A 17,713-nucleotide genomic window follows, 5' to 3' on the forward strand; every position below is an offset into this window, starting at 1 on the left:
CTCCCCCCAAAAAATTGGGGGATTTTTTGCCCAGAGGCTAAAGACTACAGCCAGTAGAAGGAACTATTTTAGCATGTTTTTAACCTGTCCATGGGGGGTTGGAGATCGCACACACATCACTTGGCTCAGGCAGCTGCAGGCATTCATGTAAACTGAGCGGTGCGGAGCAAAGTAAGTGTTTCAACTTTTCAAATTAATCCCTATGAAAGTTAAGCTTCCAAAGGCATGAACTAAAAACGTGCCAGACAGAACATGCGCTGTGAATGTAGGTATTGTAGCAAAGTTCGTGAATGTGAGGAAGGAAGAGGACACGGGGGTCGGCTAGACGGTTGTTGCTCTTTTATTTTGTAACTCAATAGTCAAACACACTCAATAGTGTGGCTTCTCTCAGACTCAAAACAATAGCGATCACTTCCGGGTCGGCACTTCCGGCTTCCGGCAACTCAGTCTCTGTATGGGTTTGGCAACAACCGTCCTGACTTTCTCTCTCCCTGGTCTCTGGTTCCGCTGGTGTTTTATCCCGTCTCCGCGCTCATTACTAGAACAAGAGACAGGTGTTATTAATCTGCGTCCAACCCACTCACTTACCGCTCGTCCCGCGGCCCTCTCTCCCGCTGCAGACCTCGCTGAACCACGCCCCCCTTGCCACATACCCCCACCGCCCGACTCAGGCCGGGGAGCCGTCCGGCCTGCAGCCCCCCCCCCCCCCATTTCTGGAGAGGAAATCGGCCACAGCCATCTGAGCACCCGGCCTGTGGACCACCTTGAACTTAAACGGCTGAAGAGCCAGATACCAACGGGTGATCCGCGCGTTGGTATCCTTCATGCGGTGGAGCCATTGGAGAGGAGCGTGGTCCGAACAGAGAGTGAACTCCCGCCCCAGGAGGCAATAGCGGAGAGTGAGAACGGCCCATCTGATGGCCAAACACTCCTTTTCTATGGTGCTGTACTTAGCTTCCCTCTTGGAGAGCTTACGGCTAATGTACAGCACCGGCCGCTCTCCCCCCTCCACCTCCTGGGCCAGGACTGCGCCCAGCCCCCTGTCCGACGCGTCAGTCTGCAACAAGAAAGGGAGAGAAAAGTCAGGGGAGTGTAAGAGCGGCCCGCCACATAGAGCAGCCTTCACTTGGGTAAAAGCCTGTTGACACGGCTCCGTCCACTGGACCGTATCTGGTAGCCCCTTTCTAGTAAGATCAGTCAAAGGGCTGGTGAGGTCCGAATAATTTGGTATAAACCGTCTATAATATCCCGCCAGCCCCAAGAACTGTCTTACCTCCTTTTTGGTCTTGGGCCTCGGACAGGTTGCAATTGCGGCAGTCTTATCAATTTGGGGACGCACCTGCCCATGACCCAAGTGGAAGCCCAGATACCTTACTTCCACCCGCCCAATCGCACACTTCTTCGGATTGGCCGTGAGCCCCGCTCTCCTCAGCGACCTCAGGACCGCCCTCACATGCTGCATATGCCGCTGCCAATCGTGACTATAAATCACTATGTCATCCAGGTACGCAGCAGCATATGCAGCATGGGGACGCAAAATCCTATCCATGAGTCGCTGGAAGGTTGCGGGCGCCCCGAACAAGCCGAAAGGAAGCGTGACAAATTGGTGTAATCCAAACGGCGTGGTGAAAGCTGTTTTTTCTTTGGACAATGGAGACAAGGGGATCTGCCAATAGCCCTTTGTTAAGTCCAGTGTCGAATAAAATCGAGCCGTGCCTAACCGATCAAGCAACTCGTCAACCCGCGGCATTGGATACGCGTCGAATTTCGACACAGCGTTCACCTTGCGGTAGTCCACACAGAACCTGACCGAGCCGTCTGTCTTGGGGACCAAAACGATCGGGCTCGCCCAGTCACTGTTGGACTCCTCGATTACTCCCATGTCGAGCATTGCGCCTAATTCGTCCTGAACTACCTTTTTCTTGTGTTCAGGCAAGCGATACGGCCGGCTGCGAACTACCACGCCCGGCTCGGTCTCGATATGGTGCTGAATCAAGTCGGTACGTCCCGGTAGGGGCGAGAACACGTCAGCGAATTCCGCCTGCAATTTCGATAAATCAGCGAGTTGTAACGGTGAGAGGTGATCTCCCCCAGGGGCCAACGCGACTGATTGCGCTTTAATGCTCGCCTCTGGCCCGAGATCATCCTCTCCCCCGATCACCGTTGCCAACAACACTGATTCCACCTCATTCCATTTTTTTAGCAGATTGAGGTGGTATATTTGACGTGCCCCGTTCCTATCGGATCGTATCACTTCATAATCGAGCTCTCCTTTCTGCCGTGCGACCTCAAACGGCCCCTGCCACTTTGACATTAATTTTGAGCTCGACGTTGGGAGTAGAACGAGCACTTTCTCTCCCGGTGTGAATTTGCGTAGTTTAGTACCCCTGTTATATGACCGGCTCTGGCGGTCCTGGGCTTGCAACAAATTCTCCCTAGATAGCCGCCCCAATGTGTGGAGTTTTGTTCGCAAGTCCATGACGTACTGAATTTCGTTTTTGGCCAACGAAGGTCCCTCCTCCCAAGTTTCTCGTAGGACGTCCAGCACCCCCCGTGGCTGCCGACCGTAGAGAAGCTCGAAGGGGGAAAACCCCGTGGAGGCTTGCGGGACCTCGCGCACAGCAAATAAGAGGGGTTCTAACCACCGATCCCAATTTTTGGCGTCTTCCTGTACGAATTTACGGATCATGGATTTAAGAGTGCGATTAAATCGTTCGACCAAGCCGTCTGTTTGTGGGTGATAGACGCTGGTTCGAATGGATTTAATGCCCAATAATCCGTACAATTCGCTTAACGTGCGTGACATAAACGCCGTGCCTTGATCAGTGAGGATTTCCTTCGGAATCCCCACCCGGGAGATTAAACGAAACAGTGCGTCCGCAACACTCTTCGCCGAGATGTTGCGGAGAGCCACTGCTTCCGGATATCGTGTTGCGTAGTCCACGATAACTAGCGCAAAACGATGTCCGCGTGCGTATCGCTCTAATGGCCCGATGAGGTCCATCGCAATTCTCTCGAAGGGGACCTGCATTAATGGAAGGGGGCGCAATGGCGCTTTTGGGGCGGCCAGTGGATTCACCAACTGACATTCCGGACAAGACGCGCACCACCTGCGCACATTGTCATGAATGCCTGGCCAAAAAAATCGGGTCATTAAACGATTCAGCGTGGCCGCCTGTCCCAGGTGGCCCGCCATTGGGTTAGAATGAGCCGCCTGGAAAAGCATTTCCCGGCGGCTCTTTGGTACTAACAGCTGGGTTGTATCTAGCTTTGTCTGAGTGTCTTGGGTCACTCGATACAACCGATCCTTAATTATGGCAAAATATGGATACGAGACAGGCAAGGCAGGTTGGAGAGACTGACCGTCAATCGATCGGACCTGTTGGAAGGCATTTTTGAGGGTCTCATCTTGTGACTGCTCCAGCGGAAAGTCATCGCGGTCCGAGAGAATCAGTCTCTCGACCCCGCTCGGTTCCGCTGAAGCTGTCCTCAAGGGTCCCGTCTCAGTCTCCCCAAGCTGCACTCGCGCCGCCCCCCTCCGAGCCTTTTTCTCCCAAGCGGCATCCGCGCATAACGACCCCAATAACGCCGAAAAGGCGGGCCAATTTGTCCCCAGAATTAGCGGATGCCGGAGGTGTGGACTAACCGCCACCTCTACACTATGCTTTTTCCCCCGAAATTGTATCGTGACCGGGACAACCGGATATTCCACCACATCCCCGTGCACACACCGCACCTTAACCACGCAGCTTGTATCCAATGCCCCAGGCTGCATCAGGCTTTGATGGATCGAGGTTTGGTTACATCCTGAATCCACCAAGGCCTGATATGTACCCCCCTTGATACTCACAGGAATTTGGTACTCTCCTGCTTGATCGGGGGTGGTCCGCTGGACGTCCGGGATCCGGATCATTGTTCCGATGTCCATCATCGGACATCGGTCCACAAAATGATCCGGATCGCCGCACCGCCAGCAGGCCAGCCCAGGCCTACCCGCCGCCCCGGCGGCGGGGAGTGGGTTGGAGGATGAGCGCGGAAAGGGGGCGGAACCAGAGCCATTGTCACTACCAGCCCCCAGCGGCCCCGCCCCCCTGGGCGGGACCCGCGAACTCCCGGACGGTCCAAGGCCCATCCCACCCCGGCCTCTGGGGGGGACGCGAGGAGGGCCTGGAGGGCGGGACCTGGGGAGAGGGATAGGTCGAGAGAGAGAGAGAGAGGGGGGAGAGAGAGAGGGAGAAGTTAGTGGGGGTTCGCCGACCCCCGGGCACGCCACCAGGTGGTCCTCCGCCAAGTTGATGGCCGTCTCCAGCGACGTGGGCCGGTGGCACTGGACCCACTCGGCGGTCTTCCTGGGGAGCCGAGTGATAAACTGCTCCAGCACCACCAGATCGACAACATGGTCCACGTCGCTGCCGCCGGCCAGAAGCCATCTGCGGCACTCGTCCCGGAGCTGTTGGGCCAACGCGAAGGGTCGACCGGACTCACCGCACTCCAGGGACCGAAAACGCTGACGATGTTGTTCCGGGGTCCGGCCGACCCGCTGAAGGATGGCCTTCTTTAGATCATCGTAGTCCAGGAGGTTCGCGACCGGTAGTTGTTGCGCGGCCGCCTGGGCTTCTCCAGATAGCAGGGGGATGAGGCGCACCGGCCACTGTGCCCGGGGCCACCCGCAGGCCTCCGCGGCTTTCTGGAATAGATCGACGAAGGCCTCCGGGTCGTCTTCCGGCCCCATCTTCTGGAGGGGCACGTGACCCGGTGCGCTGGCCCGTGCGGCGGCCTCGGCGCGGACCTCCCGGTCCATCCAGCTCCGGAACCGCTCGCGGTCCTCTTGCTGGCCTTGGACGATCGCCTCGAAGCGGCGCTCCTGTTCGGTCCGGAGGTCCAGCAACGCCTGGTGGTGTTCTTGGTGGAGGACCGCGAGGGAGTTGATGACATCCGCAAATGGCGTGGCGGAGGGCGTTGTCATGGCGGCGGCACTGTCCTACTTCCTTCCCGGGTTTCGGCACCAGTGTAGCAAAGTTCGTGAATGTGAGGAAGGAAGAGGACACGGGGGTCGGCTAGACGGTTGTTGCTCTTTTATTTTGTAACTCAATAGTCAAACACACTCAATAGTGTGGCTTCTCTCAGACTCAAAACAATAGCGATCACTTCCGGGTCGGCACTTCCGGCTTCCGGCAACTCAGTCTCTGTATGGGTTTGGCAACAACCGTCCTGACTTTCTCTCTCCCTGGTCTCTGGTTCCGCTGGTGTTTTATCCCGTCTCCGCGCTCATTACTAGAACAAGAGACAGGTGTTATTAATCTGCGTCCAACCCACTCACTTACCGCTCGTCCCGCGGCCCTCTCTCCCGCTGCAGACCTCGCTGAACCACGCCCCCCTTGCCACAGGTATGTATACTTGATCGGTATACCATTATATTGAACCGACATGTTCCGTTTTTAATTGTAGTGTCTGTTCTCTAACTGACCTGATTTTGTGAAAATGAACACGGTGGAAAGAGTGAAGTGATCCAGTAATCCAGTAGCGGTAGCTTTGGGAGTGGCCTCGTAGGGCAGCGAAGCAAGTGCATTATGGGAGTTGTTGTCTTTCAATCAATCAATCAATCAACTTTATTTATATAGCGCTTTTACAATCACGATTGTGTCAAAGCAGCTTCACAGTGTCAAACAGGGTAATATTGCGACAAAATTAGATTTGGCTGTACAGCCGTACTGGAGAAAACAGTGATGTTATCAGCTTATTTTAATTTATCATATAGCGACAATGTTGGCAGATCAGTATTATAGTTTATAGAATTAAATAAGACCTAATTCATATATTTTATTTGTATAATAAGTTGATTAACTTTAATCATATTTTTAGTGTCCCCAACTGAGCAAGCCAAGCCAAAGGCGACAGTGGCAAGGAACCAAAACTCCATCGGGGCATGATGGAGAAAAATAAACCTTGGGAGAAACCAGACTCAGTCGGGGTGCCAGTTCTCCTCTGGCCTATTAACACACCGTGTAAGATTATTATTCTGGCAACCTTACAGGTCGGAAATCATATTAGATCGGATTATTCAAAATTTTCAGGGTATCACGGAAGAGACAGATTTATTTAGGATGGGGCGTCAATTACACAAGAGTATGAATACATGAAAGATCGGAATTATCATCCCCATGAGACAAAAAAACAAACAGTTTCTGTCTTTTCTCAGTCTAGAAGGCACCAAATTCAAACATAATTTCACATTTCTACTACATTAATGACCCAGTTTAAAAACACTGAAGTAACCCTTTAAATAGCTGTCTATGGAGGGGCCTGAGGGCTTTGTTCTGAAGATGAATGAAGGTCTTACAGGTGTGGAACGACATGAGGCTGAGTAATTAATGACAGAAATGTCATTTTTGGGTGAACTAACCCTTTACATTTACCTAAAAGAATCTTGAGTACTACAACATGAGTTATGTGAGTATATGCGTATTGGCGTCGGTGTATGAATGGGTGAATGTGAGGCATTATGTAAAGTGCTTTGGATGGCCATAGGCGCTATATAAATGCAGTCCATTTACCATTTCTGTTAGTATCTGTTTTCATTGACTTTCAGTTTGTTTTCGTTTGTCACATGGTTCTTTTGTTCGATTTTCCCGCTCCTCATTTGTGTCTTTGGTTTTCAGCTGTGTCTAATTAATTAGTCTTGTTTGTGTTTGCTATTAATTCTACCCTCAGTTTTATTCTCTATTTGGTCACGTTCATGTAAGGTTGTGTTGTGTTAATGCCTGTTTTCCTGTTTTTGAGTATTTTGAGTGTTTTGAACTTTATACATGAACGATATTCATCTGTCTGCCTGCAAACACCATGTGACAACTACTGTCTAGTTTGATTCAGTTTTATGAAGGATCCATTCAAAAGACAAAGAAAGAACAAACTATTATCTAATCTCGTTTTTCTTCATGAAATGTATGAGGAAGACTAGCCAAGCTTCTATTTTCTTGAAATAGTTGGTATCGTAGACTCTAATTACAAGCCTTCAGATAAGACGTGGTAAAGCTGTAAAATGCGCAAGGAAGGACATTTTCTTCTTGGCCGTCTCAGACAGAGTAAATTGTTTGTCAGCTCAGACAATCAGGTCTTGGTCCAGACAGTCAGATTAAGCTGTAAGATACTCCTGCAAAGGCTGAGTGTTTAACAAAAGCAAGATGAAAGAACCTCAAGCCACTTTTAGAACACAATGATGCCGTCAATACCAGACTCCATAAGTTTGCCTCATGGAGTCTTATCTCTCAGAAAGAGTTTAAATTAAAAAGTGTAATGGCAGTCTAAATCCATTCTGACTCATCAATGAAAAACAAATTGTATTGTATAATGGAGAGATTTATCTCAATTTCAGCTCAATATGAACAATGGGTTACCCCATGAATTAAAGGGAAAGTTCAACCTAAAATGAAAATTCTGTCATCATTTACTCACTCCCAAGTTGTTCAAAACCTATATTTATTCACACAAAAGAAGATATAAGGCCTTAAAGGTGCACTATGTAGTATTTTTGCAGTAAAATATCCAAAAACCACTAGGCCAGTGTTATATATTTTGTTCAGTTGAGTACTCACAATATCCCAAATGTTTCCAACTATTTGTAAATTGTGAGAAAATTGCTATTTTAACCAAGGAGCTGGGTGCTGAGCATAGCGTCTGAGGGAGTCGCCTGTCAATTGCGTCATATCTGCGTTGCCCTTGGTTTTATTTGGCAGAAGCGCTTTACTCTTAGCAGTGTGAACAAATGTCACAACAGCCGCCGAGCGAACGCAAAAGGTAATGTCATAACGTAATTTTCAACACACTCAGATGTATCTAATATTATAAACAGAGCTGTGTTACCTCCTACTCGTGACCAGAAAAGCAGAAATAGCACCGGTGCCTGTTGATTATATCCCGTCAAAATAAAAGTCCCGCTGCTCGCGAGGCATGTGTTGTTCATCCCATTAACAGTCTTTCCAGCTGCCTTGCTCAGCTCCCTCAACTCTCGGTCCTGCTCTGCTTCATACTACAGTAACATTATTAACCGCATCCATCAACATGATTTCTGCCAGAGTCCTATCCTGATTCTTTTTCACCGGCTGTGAGGTAAAGACCACATGTCCCAAGATGCTGCGCTCAAACTTGGCCATCAAACTACGCCTTTGTTTTGAATAGGCGCCCTCTAGCGTACGAAAAAGTTGCATAGTGCACCTTTAACTACTATGTACTGACATCAAAAATAAGCACAATGTTCTTATTGTGTTCATATGGTATTACAAAACACTTTTGCTGATATTGAGGTGAGATGCTGGTAAAGTTAGGGACAGGTGTGGTGGTGTGGGTCAGTTTAAGGGTAGGGTTAGGTGTAAGGGAAGGGTCAACAGTGTAATTATAAATGTAACTACAGAAATGAATTACAGATGTTACATGCAGGTATTTTTTTAAACGTAAGTACAATGTAAAAACCTGTATGTACACAATAAGTACATTGTATCAAATGATTCATTTAATGTTAGTTCATAGTAGTTAAGGCCACATAATATAAAGTGGGACCCAACTTTATACAATACATGCAGGAAATGCATGTAAATAAAATGCTTTGAAAATATATTATGTAAATACATTTCCAAATCTATCTTTACAACATATTTTTGTATATGGTCACACAACTGCTCTGAAGCATATGTTAAGGATCCAAGTGCAGCTTGGCATTCCTCTAATAATAATAATAATAATAATAATAATAATAATAATAATAATAATAATAATAATAATAATAATAATAATAATAATAATTATAATAATTAATAATAAAACGGGCAACAGGTCCAAACCCCATGGCAGATAATCCAAAAATACAACATTGCAGAAAAACACTTGCAAACAGGGAAATCCAGGAAGGAAACCTGGGGCCTGCACCATGATGGTAGTTTAACAAACTCAGGGTTACAGGATTAGTTTTGAGGTGACAAAACCAAACCAATCTATTCAGGCTTTTGTATAGTACTGTACTGTTGTGCTTTTTTTCTTGTAATTTTCTGTCATCATCCACTTCAACTTCTTTAATCTGCCCTTTAGGCATGATGGGGCATTTATGATGGCTCTTTGAATATCCCCATAAAATGCCAGATTAAATAACTTAAAGGCTCCCAGCATATTGTGCTTTTACGTTTAATGATAAAATCAACCAAAAACATTTTCCTAGCCGTGCACTTTAGATGACACAGTAAGCTTCTGACTGCCCCCCTGTGTTCAATGCTAGTATGACAGCTCTGAGAATATTTACTGAAGGGACTGAGAGGACTATTATCGAGCAGTGCATTCTTGGTAAAAAGGATGATTACTGCAATCAGCCAGGATCGTCCGAAAGGAAAATCACCCCACCGTAAATTCACTGGGAAAGTCTCAGTAGAGGGTCTCACTAGAGGGGGTGAAGCAATCTCAAAGAAATAAACTGGGATGGAATGATGTGCTGGTCCATGTGATGAAAATTTAAACCTGTACATGTCCCTGCTGCCTCAGCAGTCAGTCTGCCAGGCATGACCGCAGTTTATAGGGGAAAGCAAGTGGGGTATTTTCCCAAGGGGATTATAGCTTCCTTTTTTTTAATTTTTTTATTCAGGACTGAACCTATACCTGTACCCTCCCTCCCTCGATATTGCAGTCCTCTTGTCCTTGGCTTGCTATCTGGTGACCTTTTGGCACAGCAAGTGCACTTTTTAGTTTTCCAACTGCGATACACAGCAGAGGGCAAAATACTAAAGCTTAAGCTGTTTCTGAGGATCACAGTCCATCTTCATGTGTATCCTTTCACTCAAAATGAGTGAGCAACAGCTTCAGAAATCCTCTCAGTGCTTGATAATCTGCAATGCAGTCAAAGCCTCCATCACTGAAGCAGTTCATTATTTAGGTCAATTTCCTTCCTGTTATTTCTCCTTCCCAAATCTGGACATGGAATTTATTTGTGATTTACTCTAGTGAATAGGTAATCTTCCGAACGTTTGTGGCCTGATGACATATCATCACTGCACTCTTCTCTGTCACTCTCCCCTTTCCATCCTGTGCTGATTATGTTATGCCCTGAGGGGTCACAACTTGTCCATCACAGATCGATCTATCACAGTGATGGGATGTGGTTGTCATAGCAACCTATTTGAAGGATGGAATAAGAAATGCAAGGCTTTCTTGCATTTGCTAATGCTTAGTCATCCACCCACCCTCGTCTTTCTGCTTGTCTGTGCATGGGCCTAGTGTAGTGAATGAACTAAAATATTTATCTTTTTATTAAAGGTGTCATGAACTGTTTTTTATACTGGTATCTGAGGTCAACTTATGACGTTCACATGGTTTTTACATTCAAAAGCATCATAACTAATAAGTAATAGGCTATTTTCTACAGTGGTTTTGAGGCTCTCTACTGAACGCTCAGTTTTGATGGGCGTGCTGCACTGGAGACTTGGAAGTAAAAGGCCACGGCTAGGATTGGATAAGATCTGCATATTTAATGAGCTTCAGATCTTTTGCATATTTGAACCCTTTCCAGTAGTGACTCTGATTTTGAGATCCATTTTTTTCACAGTAAGGATAACTGATAGACTCAAACACAACTATTACAAAAGGTGAAAACATTCACTGATTCGTCTTTTTGAACAGGAATAAGGAATACGATTTTTGAACAGGGTGACATAAATCTTACATTTACAAAAGATTAAATTTATCTTAAATTCATATTTTTTAGTACTACTCTTCAGAAGCTAGAGAATATATTTATTCTGAAGACAGTTTCCCAGAAGACAAAGTACAGTCTACCCTGATCTAAAGTTTTGAAAAAAGTCTCTTATGCTCACCAAAACTTTATATATTTGATAAAAGATACAGTAAAAACAATGCAATATTTAATGCAATATTTTGAAATATTATCACAATTTAAAATAACAGTTTTCTATTTTAATATTAAATATATATATAAAAAACTAAATTATTTCAGTGATGACAATGTTTAGCAGCTATTGCTTAGTAGCTATTATTTAGTTTCACACGCCTCTTAAGAAATAATTTTAATATATTTGAATAGAAATTTCAAAAAGCATGTTCAATGCAAATCATATATATATATATATATATATATATATATATATATATATATATATATATATATATATATATATATATATATATATATATATATATATATATATATATATATATATATATAACGACTAACAATATGCCTTGGGGTTCTGTGATAATTCACTTTTAGTGAATAAAGTATCACTTTTTATAAATAAACAAAATAAAATAAGTGTTCATGGCTTGAACAAAAAAAAAAGATGTCAAATATATAATTGATAGCCCTAATATTTACAGATACAGTAATACAGACTCAACTTTTTTAACAATGTTCATTAATCACCTTAATGAAATGTTAGTATATTTGGCCACCATGGCACTTTTGTATGCTTATCCGGCCACCATGGAGTTTTGTCTCCATTGAGTCCAAACTAATGAGAATGACCTTTGAGTCTCTCTGGAGCCACAGAAGCAGGGTGAGTTGTTCTGCAGGTAAAGAGCTGCTACACTCCAGCAGCTGAGCTCAGACCTCAGATCAATGCTGCATTTGCATTAATCACTCCAGAGTGCTCATTCACAGCTAACACATGATGACTGATGAATGTGTGAGTGGGAACATGTGTGAAGAGTGGTTATAAACCACCCAGGCTATATGGAACAGAGCCAAGAGCTAATCAGGGTATTGCACTACGTTCGGAAACCCTACAGATCAGCACCTGTGTGTGAGAGACACCACACGAGAGGAGCTGCATGCTATCCCCAGTTTTCCACCAACAGTTGTCATTCCACCCCACAGGGCAAACGTATCACATAATCAACACATCTGGCATGAAGTGATCATGTGCAGGTCCAGATGAAACCTGCAGACTTCTGTCTGATTTTCTGAACGGATTTCTGCGGAATGGATTTAAACGTGACAAAAATGTTATAAAATACTATAATAACAATAATAAAATTGTATTGGCAGCTAATAGCATAATCACATTTATGGAATGAAACCAAACCCAAATGCCATGGAATGTTTAAAGATTTTTGAATGTGTTCGGATAAAAATAAATAAATAATAATAATAAAAAATAAAAATAAAAAATAATAATAATTTTTCCAATTCCTATAAAAATCGCTTTGCAGATTCAGTGTGTACCTGATAATGAAAAATAAAAATAATAAAAATTAATACAGTGAAGAAGATCCAGTCATACTAGGCTTTGACAATGCTAAATAAGTTTGGGTAGCGCAAATATCATCAGCGAAACTGCAATAGGATATGACGTCAGGCTCTATTGCAGTGGTTCTCAACTATATGGCCTTAGCAAACTTCCAAATGGGCCAAAATGTGACATATAATAATTAAAAACAAGACAAAACATCCATTAAAATAGGGTCAACAATCAAGATATTTCTTATTTAAAATGTTTTAAAGGGTGAGATTTCAAGACCTAGACCTAGAATTTTTATCTTTTTATTTTTATAACATATTCTTCTAATGGTGCCAAAGTCTACAATACTTTATCAGGTAGAAAAAAGATTTTCAAAATCCTTATTCACTCTATCACAAAAAAAGTAATGGGGTTTTGAAGTTTGTATTCTTTATATTAAGCCATGCAGGAGGCCTATCTCACAGTCTTTAGTGTTTATATTCTCTTTTGCTCAAACATCTTTTGCAATATGAATTTGCTGGTCAGAGTACCGGATTTGTATGCGCATAGACCATGTGCGATACCACCTTGAGAAAAAGAAAAAGTAAAATGGTTAAAAGAGACCAGAAAGAATCTGTTCAAAGAAGACCTGAAGAAAACGACAGCTGAAGGAAGAGATATTGAAGTTTGTCACTGCATCCTTTAGAGTCTGTCATTAACCTGAGGCAATAGGGGTCTGACAGTGTGGTGGGCCGGATCAGCTCGAGTATATGGGACAGGTAAGCTTATAGAAGCACACTGAAATAGATTGAATAACAGGCTAAGTGAGCTGTGAAACAGATCAATGCAGCGGTTTGCGGGCCGTAATTCAGTTCTGTCCCTGAGCCAGCACCTCAATCAACTTTCATTGTCTGGCACTGAGATAAGTGCATCATATAAGTCACATTGAACGCCTGAGTCACACAAAAAAGAAAAAAAAGGCCTTTCTTCATTGACAAATATCATAAAATCTTAGCACAATGCAGGAAGTAGCTTAGACACTTTATCCTTTTACAGCGTTGCAGTGTAACTTTGGTGTTAAAATGTGCTCAAGAGAATGCTTCCGTACCGTTCTACCAGTTTTATGCACCAGTTTGCCCAAAGAGGCCCCATACGCCTTGTCAAATCAGGAATATTTAAGTTCTCACTGGCTTTATAACCCTCACCACACTCATTTTCAAAAGCCACAGGAGCAATAAAGCTGCAGGGTTATAGCTCTCTTCTCATGAGCTCTGGATGCCAGTGCTGTTGTAGAGCAGGGAGACAAGCTGTCCAGTGAAGCAGAAACAAGACAAGTCATTACAAGTTTCCTGGTGTTATTTCGGCCACTTTGAACTTGTGATTACCGCTATGGGTGTGTTAACTCGTCTTTGATTAAGTCACTTCCATCAGTCGTTTGTCCTTGTTGTCACTTCATGCAACCAGGTTGTCTATGCCTTACTTTCAACCGCCTTATCTCCTTTCAGCCACAGCCTGCCTGGCGGTCACACTTTCAGATTAGTTGTCATTAGTGATGGCTCTAAGATTGGAATGGGAGATTTTGGTGTTTTGGGAGACGCACAGCAGCTGCGTTAAGGAGATAGCCATATTCTCGCACCTGAGACTGAGTTTAAGCTTAGAGTACAAAGTCAGAATGTCATCAAAAGGAAGCTGTCTGGAATAATTAAAAAGTTTTATAGACTTCGTAGTACTTTTCTGTTAGAGGAAAAAGTCATGCATTGGAAATCTCGTGTATTGATTTGTAGATTGATATCTTATAGATGTGCACACACTCTTTTTTGGTGTTAAAAAAATACACAAATAATGTAAAACCAAGCAACATCTGCAGGGTAAAAAAAGCTATAGATGCTTTTCTGAGAACTTTATGTCGCTTCCACCATTTCATTTAAAGGCACTATATGTAATTTCACTTATTCAAAACGAAAGGTGTAGCTTGATGATGCCTTGATTTCGTGAAATCATGGGAGATCTTTTTGCCTCTAAAGCCGGTGGAAAAGAATCTGATGGGACTTGGTCAGAAATCATATTCAAGGAGGAGCTAATATATTCTTAACGTTATTGTCATATGAAGCAGGGTGGGGCTGAAAGCCGTTGGAACGAGAGACAAGTGCGGCACATAGCTAGGGAGAAGTAAAAACCAGGCAGCATTAAAGGCTCGACATGCTGAGGTAGAGTCCTGGTTTTGGAGGCCGGAGGCGGAAACCATGGATCCATTTGCCCAGATGCAGCCCAGGCTGGCAGACCCACAGCGAGCATGGATGGATGTAAGGTGAGCAGAGGGGCTGACAGACAGAGGCGGAAGAAGGGCTTGAAGGACAAAGAGGAGCAGAGGCTGGAGAGGGAGGCTGGGTGGGATTTCAGAATACCCGGACGGAACCGAGGCTTTCACTGAACCTTGGACCAGGATGAAGTCCTCTCTGGACTCAGGCATCGAAGAAGTCCACTCTGGACTTTGGGGAATGGCAGACATCCTCTCTGGACTTTGCAGAACTGAAGAAGTCCTCTCTGGACTCTGAGGCACTGAAGAAATCCACTATAAACTAGGGCTGAACGATATATCGTTATTGAATCTATATGAACTTTCAAGATATTACTATCGAAAAAAGCAACGATATCGACGATATAGATTTCCCCTCTCCGCGCTCGCCCTGCATACAACTCTGGCAGTCACAACAAACATCAGTTTTACGAGTGCCCTTTAATACACCGCTAAAGCCAGCGCGCACACACTTACCAGGGACGTGGGAACTATATTGTGAGGGGGGGGGGGCATTTCCATGGTGACGCGTCATTACTTCTCACGTGACACACAACAGCGCTGAATGAATGATGATCTGCTTTCATGTAATTTTTCCTTTTTTATTCAGAATATTCACAAATGTGTAAGCTATGGCATGAAATATCTGATATTCCAATTGTCAAATACATGCAATTGGAAGTATATTGTTGTTTAAACCCCTTTATAACGATCGCGTTAGTTGAGCTGTGTGCGTGATGGGCGCCGCCGTGCTAGTCTGTGTCACAGACGCAGTTCAGAGAATCGGATCTGTTGGATTTGCAACCTCTATGTTTACAACATGTGAATTCATCCATTTCTCCCGAAATACTTAAAAGTAGTGGCTGGTGAACTGGGAATAGAATAGAGTAAACATTGAAGTTACTTACACAATGTGTATCTGATATGAATAAAACGTGTCGAATTATAATGAAAAGGATTATTATTACCTCTTCCATAGACATCAGTGTGTATTTTACAAACTCTTAATGTATTGTTTTTTTAGTACTTATGTGAATTTATGTTTGAAACCTAAAATAAACAGTAAGTGGTTAAAAACACTGAAAAGTTGTGATATATGACAGCTCTGAGCATGCCGATCATGATGCACTTGATCATACGCTCCAGGGACCAGCCTAGACTTATTACACCTGTGTGATCGTACTTGCGAAAGGCTTAAAAACAATACATTTTCTGACACAAATTTTTGAAATGTACGCTTAAATCTTTTTATTTTTCTGAGAAATGTGTGGTTTTCACCGAACACGTAGTCATATCGTATCGTATTGTATCGATATCGAGATATCTGGCATGAAAATCGAGATATGAAACTTTGTCCATATCGTTCAGCCCTACTATGAACTTTGGTTGTTGGCTGGAGCCCTCGTGGGACTTTTGTCATGGGCTGGAGTCTTTTTGGGACGTTCGTCGTGGGCTGGAGCCTCTTTTTGACCCTCTTCGGGGCTTTCATCGGACAAGGGATTCTCACCGGGCTTTGGAAAGAGACTGGGGATGTCACTCTGGGAGGAAACATGGCTTGTCTCAGGGCTCTTGACGGAGACGGAGAATCAACAAGCTCTTTATATAGACAGTGGATTTCTCTGGGCTTTGGACGGAGATCGGTGACGTCACGGGGCTCTAGAAGGAAAAAGGGGTTGTCTCAGGGGTCTTGACGGAGACAGGGTGATAAAAGAGCTCTTGATGGAGACAGTGGATTTCTCTGGGCTTTTGGTGGAGATCGGTGATTTTACAGGGCTCTGTGAGGAAACAGCAGTTGTCTCAGGGCTCTTGACGGAGACAGGGTGTCAACGAGCTCTTGACGGAGACAGGATTTTACTGGGCTTTGAACGGAGATCAGTGGCGCCACTGGGCTCTGGACACAGACAGAGGATTCCCAGGATGGGAGCACAAAGCTCTCCAGACACCAGATTACTGCTTCTGTCCAGCTCAGTCCCGCAGTGTCTATGAGGTCCACGGGATGTTGGATACTGGCCGCAATCCTGCACAGCATCTTCAGTGTCTCATCTTCGAGAACACTGGTTAGGGCAATTGAAATAAAGCCAGGGATAAAGGCAAGGAGATCCTGGCTATCCTGGGCCAGACTGATCATTTTTGCCATTTTGGGTGGTCTGATCTTCTGTCACAATGTTGTTGCAGGCAGGAAGACGAAGACAGGCAGATACAATATCAAAGGAAATTTAATGACAAATATACTTAGGTGAGCAATAGAGGCAGGTAGCAACACACACTTAATACAACAGAGATCAGACACAGACTGGGAGAAAGGGGTGAACTAAACAGGGAATACAAACAAAATAGTAATTAACAGGACACAGCTGGAAGGAACTTAACTAATGCCAGCAGCCATAATGCCAGCAGCCATATCACCTTGTAGCCCAGGACTGGTTACCCGCTGAAGCTAAGCAGGGCTGAACCTGGTCAGTATCAACTGGGAAAACTAGGTTGCTGCTGGTAGAGGTGTTAGTGAGGGGCACCCTGTGGTCTGTGTGAGTCCTAACGCCCCAGTATAGTGATGGGGACACTATACTATCAAAGAGCACCGTCCTTCAGATGAGATGTTAAACCGAGGTCCTGACTCTCTGTGGTCATTAAAAATCCCAGGATGTCCTTCGATAAAGTTTAGGGGTGTAACCCACTATCCTGGCCAAATTTGCCCATTGGCCTATGTCCATCATGGCCTCCTAATCATCCCCATATACTGATTGGCTTCATCACTCTGTCTCCTCTCCACCATAAGCTGGTGTGGTGAACGTCGTGGCGCAATAAGGCTGCTGTCGCATTACCGAGTCCTAGGTTGATGCTGCACATTGGTGGTGGTTTGAGGAGATTCCCCCCTTAAATGTTAAGCGCTTTGAGTGCCTAGAAAAGCGCTATATAAATGTAACAAATTATTATTGTTATTATTAATGAGGGTTACCTGGGGACAGACGAATGGTGGGAAAACTGAACAAGAAGACATGCGGCAGGAAGAAAACACCCTGAAGTCTATAGAACAAAAAAATAACATAACTGTCACATTTGACAGTTATGTTATTGTGCCCATAAATGGACACAAGTCAACAACATATATCACATAGATCTAGTGGTTTTTGCATTTTTTTTATACAAAATTCTTACATTGTGCCTTTAACCAGCAGCTGGTTTCAAGTTCACACAGATGTCTTAGCAA

General features: G+C 44.5%; 2 protein-coding genes across 3 annotated transcripts in view; one reads left to right on the top strand and one right to left on the bottom strand.

Annotated features, from left to right (window-relative positions):
- Positions 1-17,713, top strand: part of kif26aa (kinesin family member 26Aa) — a 154,799-nt gene that overhangs the window by 15,059 nt on the left and 122,027 nt on the right. The window lies entirely within an intron of this gene.
- On the bottom strand, positions 285-5,369 carry LOC137041318 (uncharacterized). Of its 2 annotated transcripts, none has more exons than XM_067417465.1 (2): positions 4,069-5,369; positions 285-538 (listed from the first exon to the last, which is right to left on the bottom strand). In XM_067417465.1, exons 1-2 carry the CDS (start codon positions 4,964-4,966, stop codon positions 516-518), a joined length of 921 nt encoding a protein of 306 aa, XP_067273566.1. In that variant the 5' UTR covers positions 4,967-5,369; the 3' UTR covers positions 285-515. The 2 variants fall into 2 exon arrangements, with proteins under 2 accessions (XP_067273566.1, XP_067273565.1); XM_067417464.1 differs by having other exon boundaries at positions 3,851-5,369.

This window comes from Pseudorasbora parva, chromosome 15, assembly GCF_024679245.1.
Source record: "Pseudorasbora parva isolate DD20220531a chromosome 15, ASM2467924v1, whole genome shotgun sequence".
NCBI classification, from domain to species: domain Eukaryota; kingdom Metazoa; phylum Chordata; class Actinopteri; order Cypriniformes; family Gobionidae; genus Pseudorasbora; species Pseudorasbora parva.

Excerpts from the sequence above, each read along its gene's own strand:
- LOC137041318 (XM_067417464.1), bottom strand. The coding sequence starts at position 4,966 with ATGACAACGCCCTCCGCCACGCCATTTGCGGATGTCATCAACTCCCTC.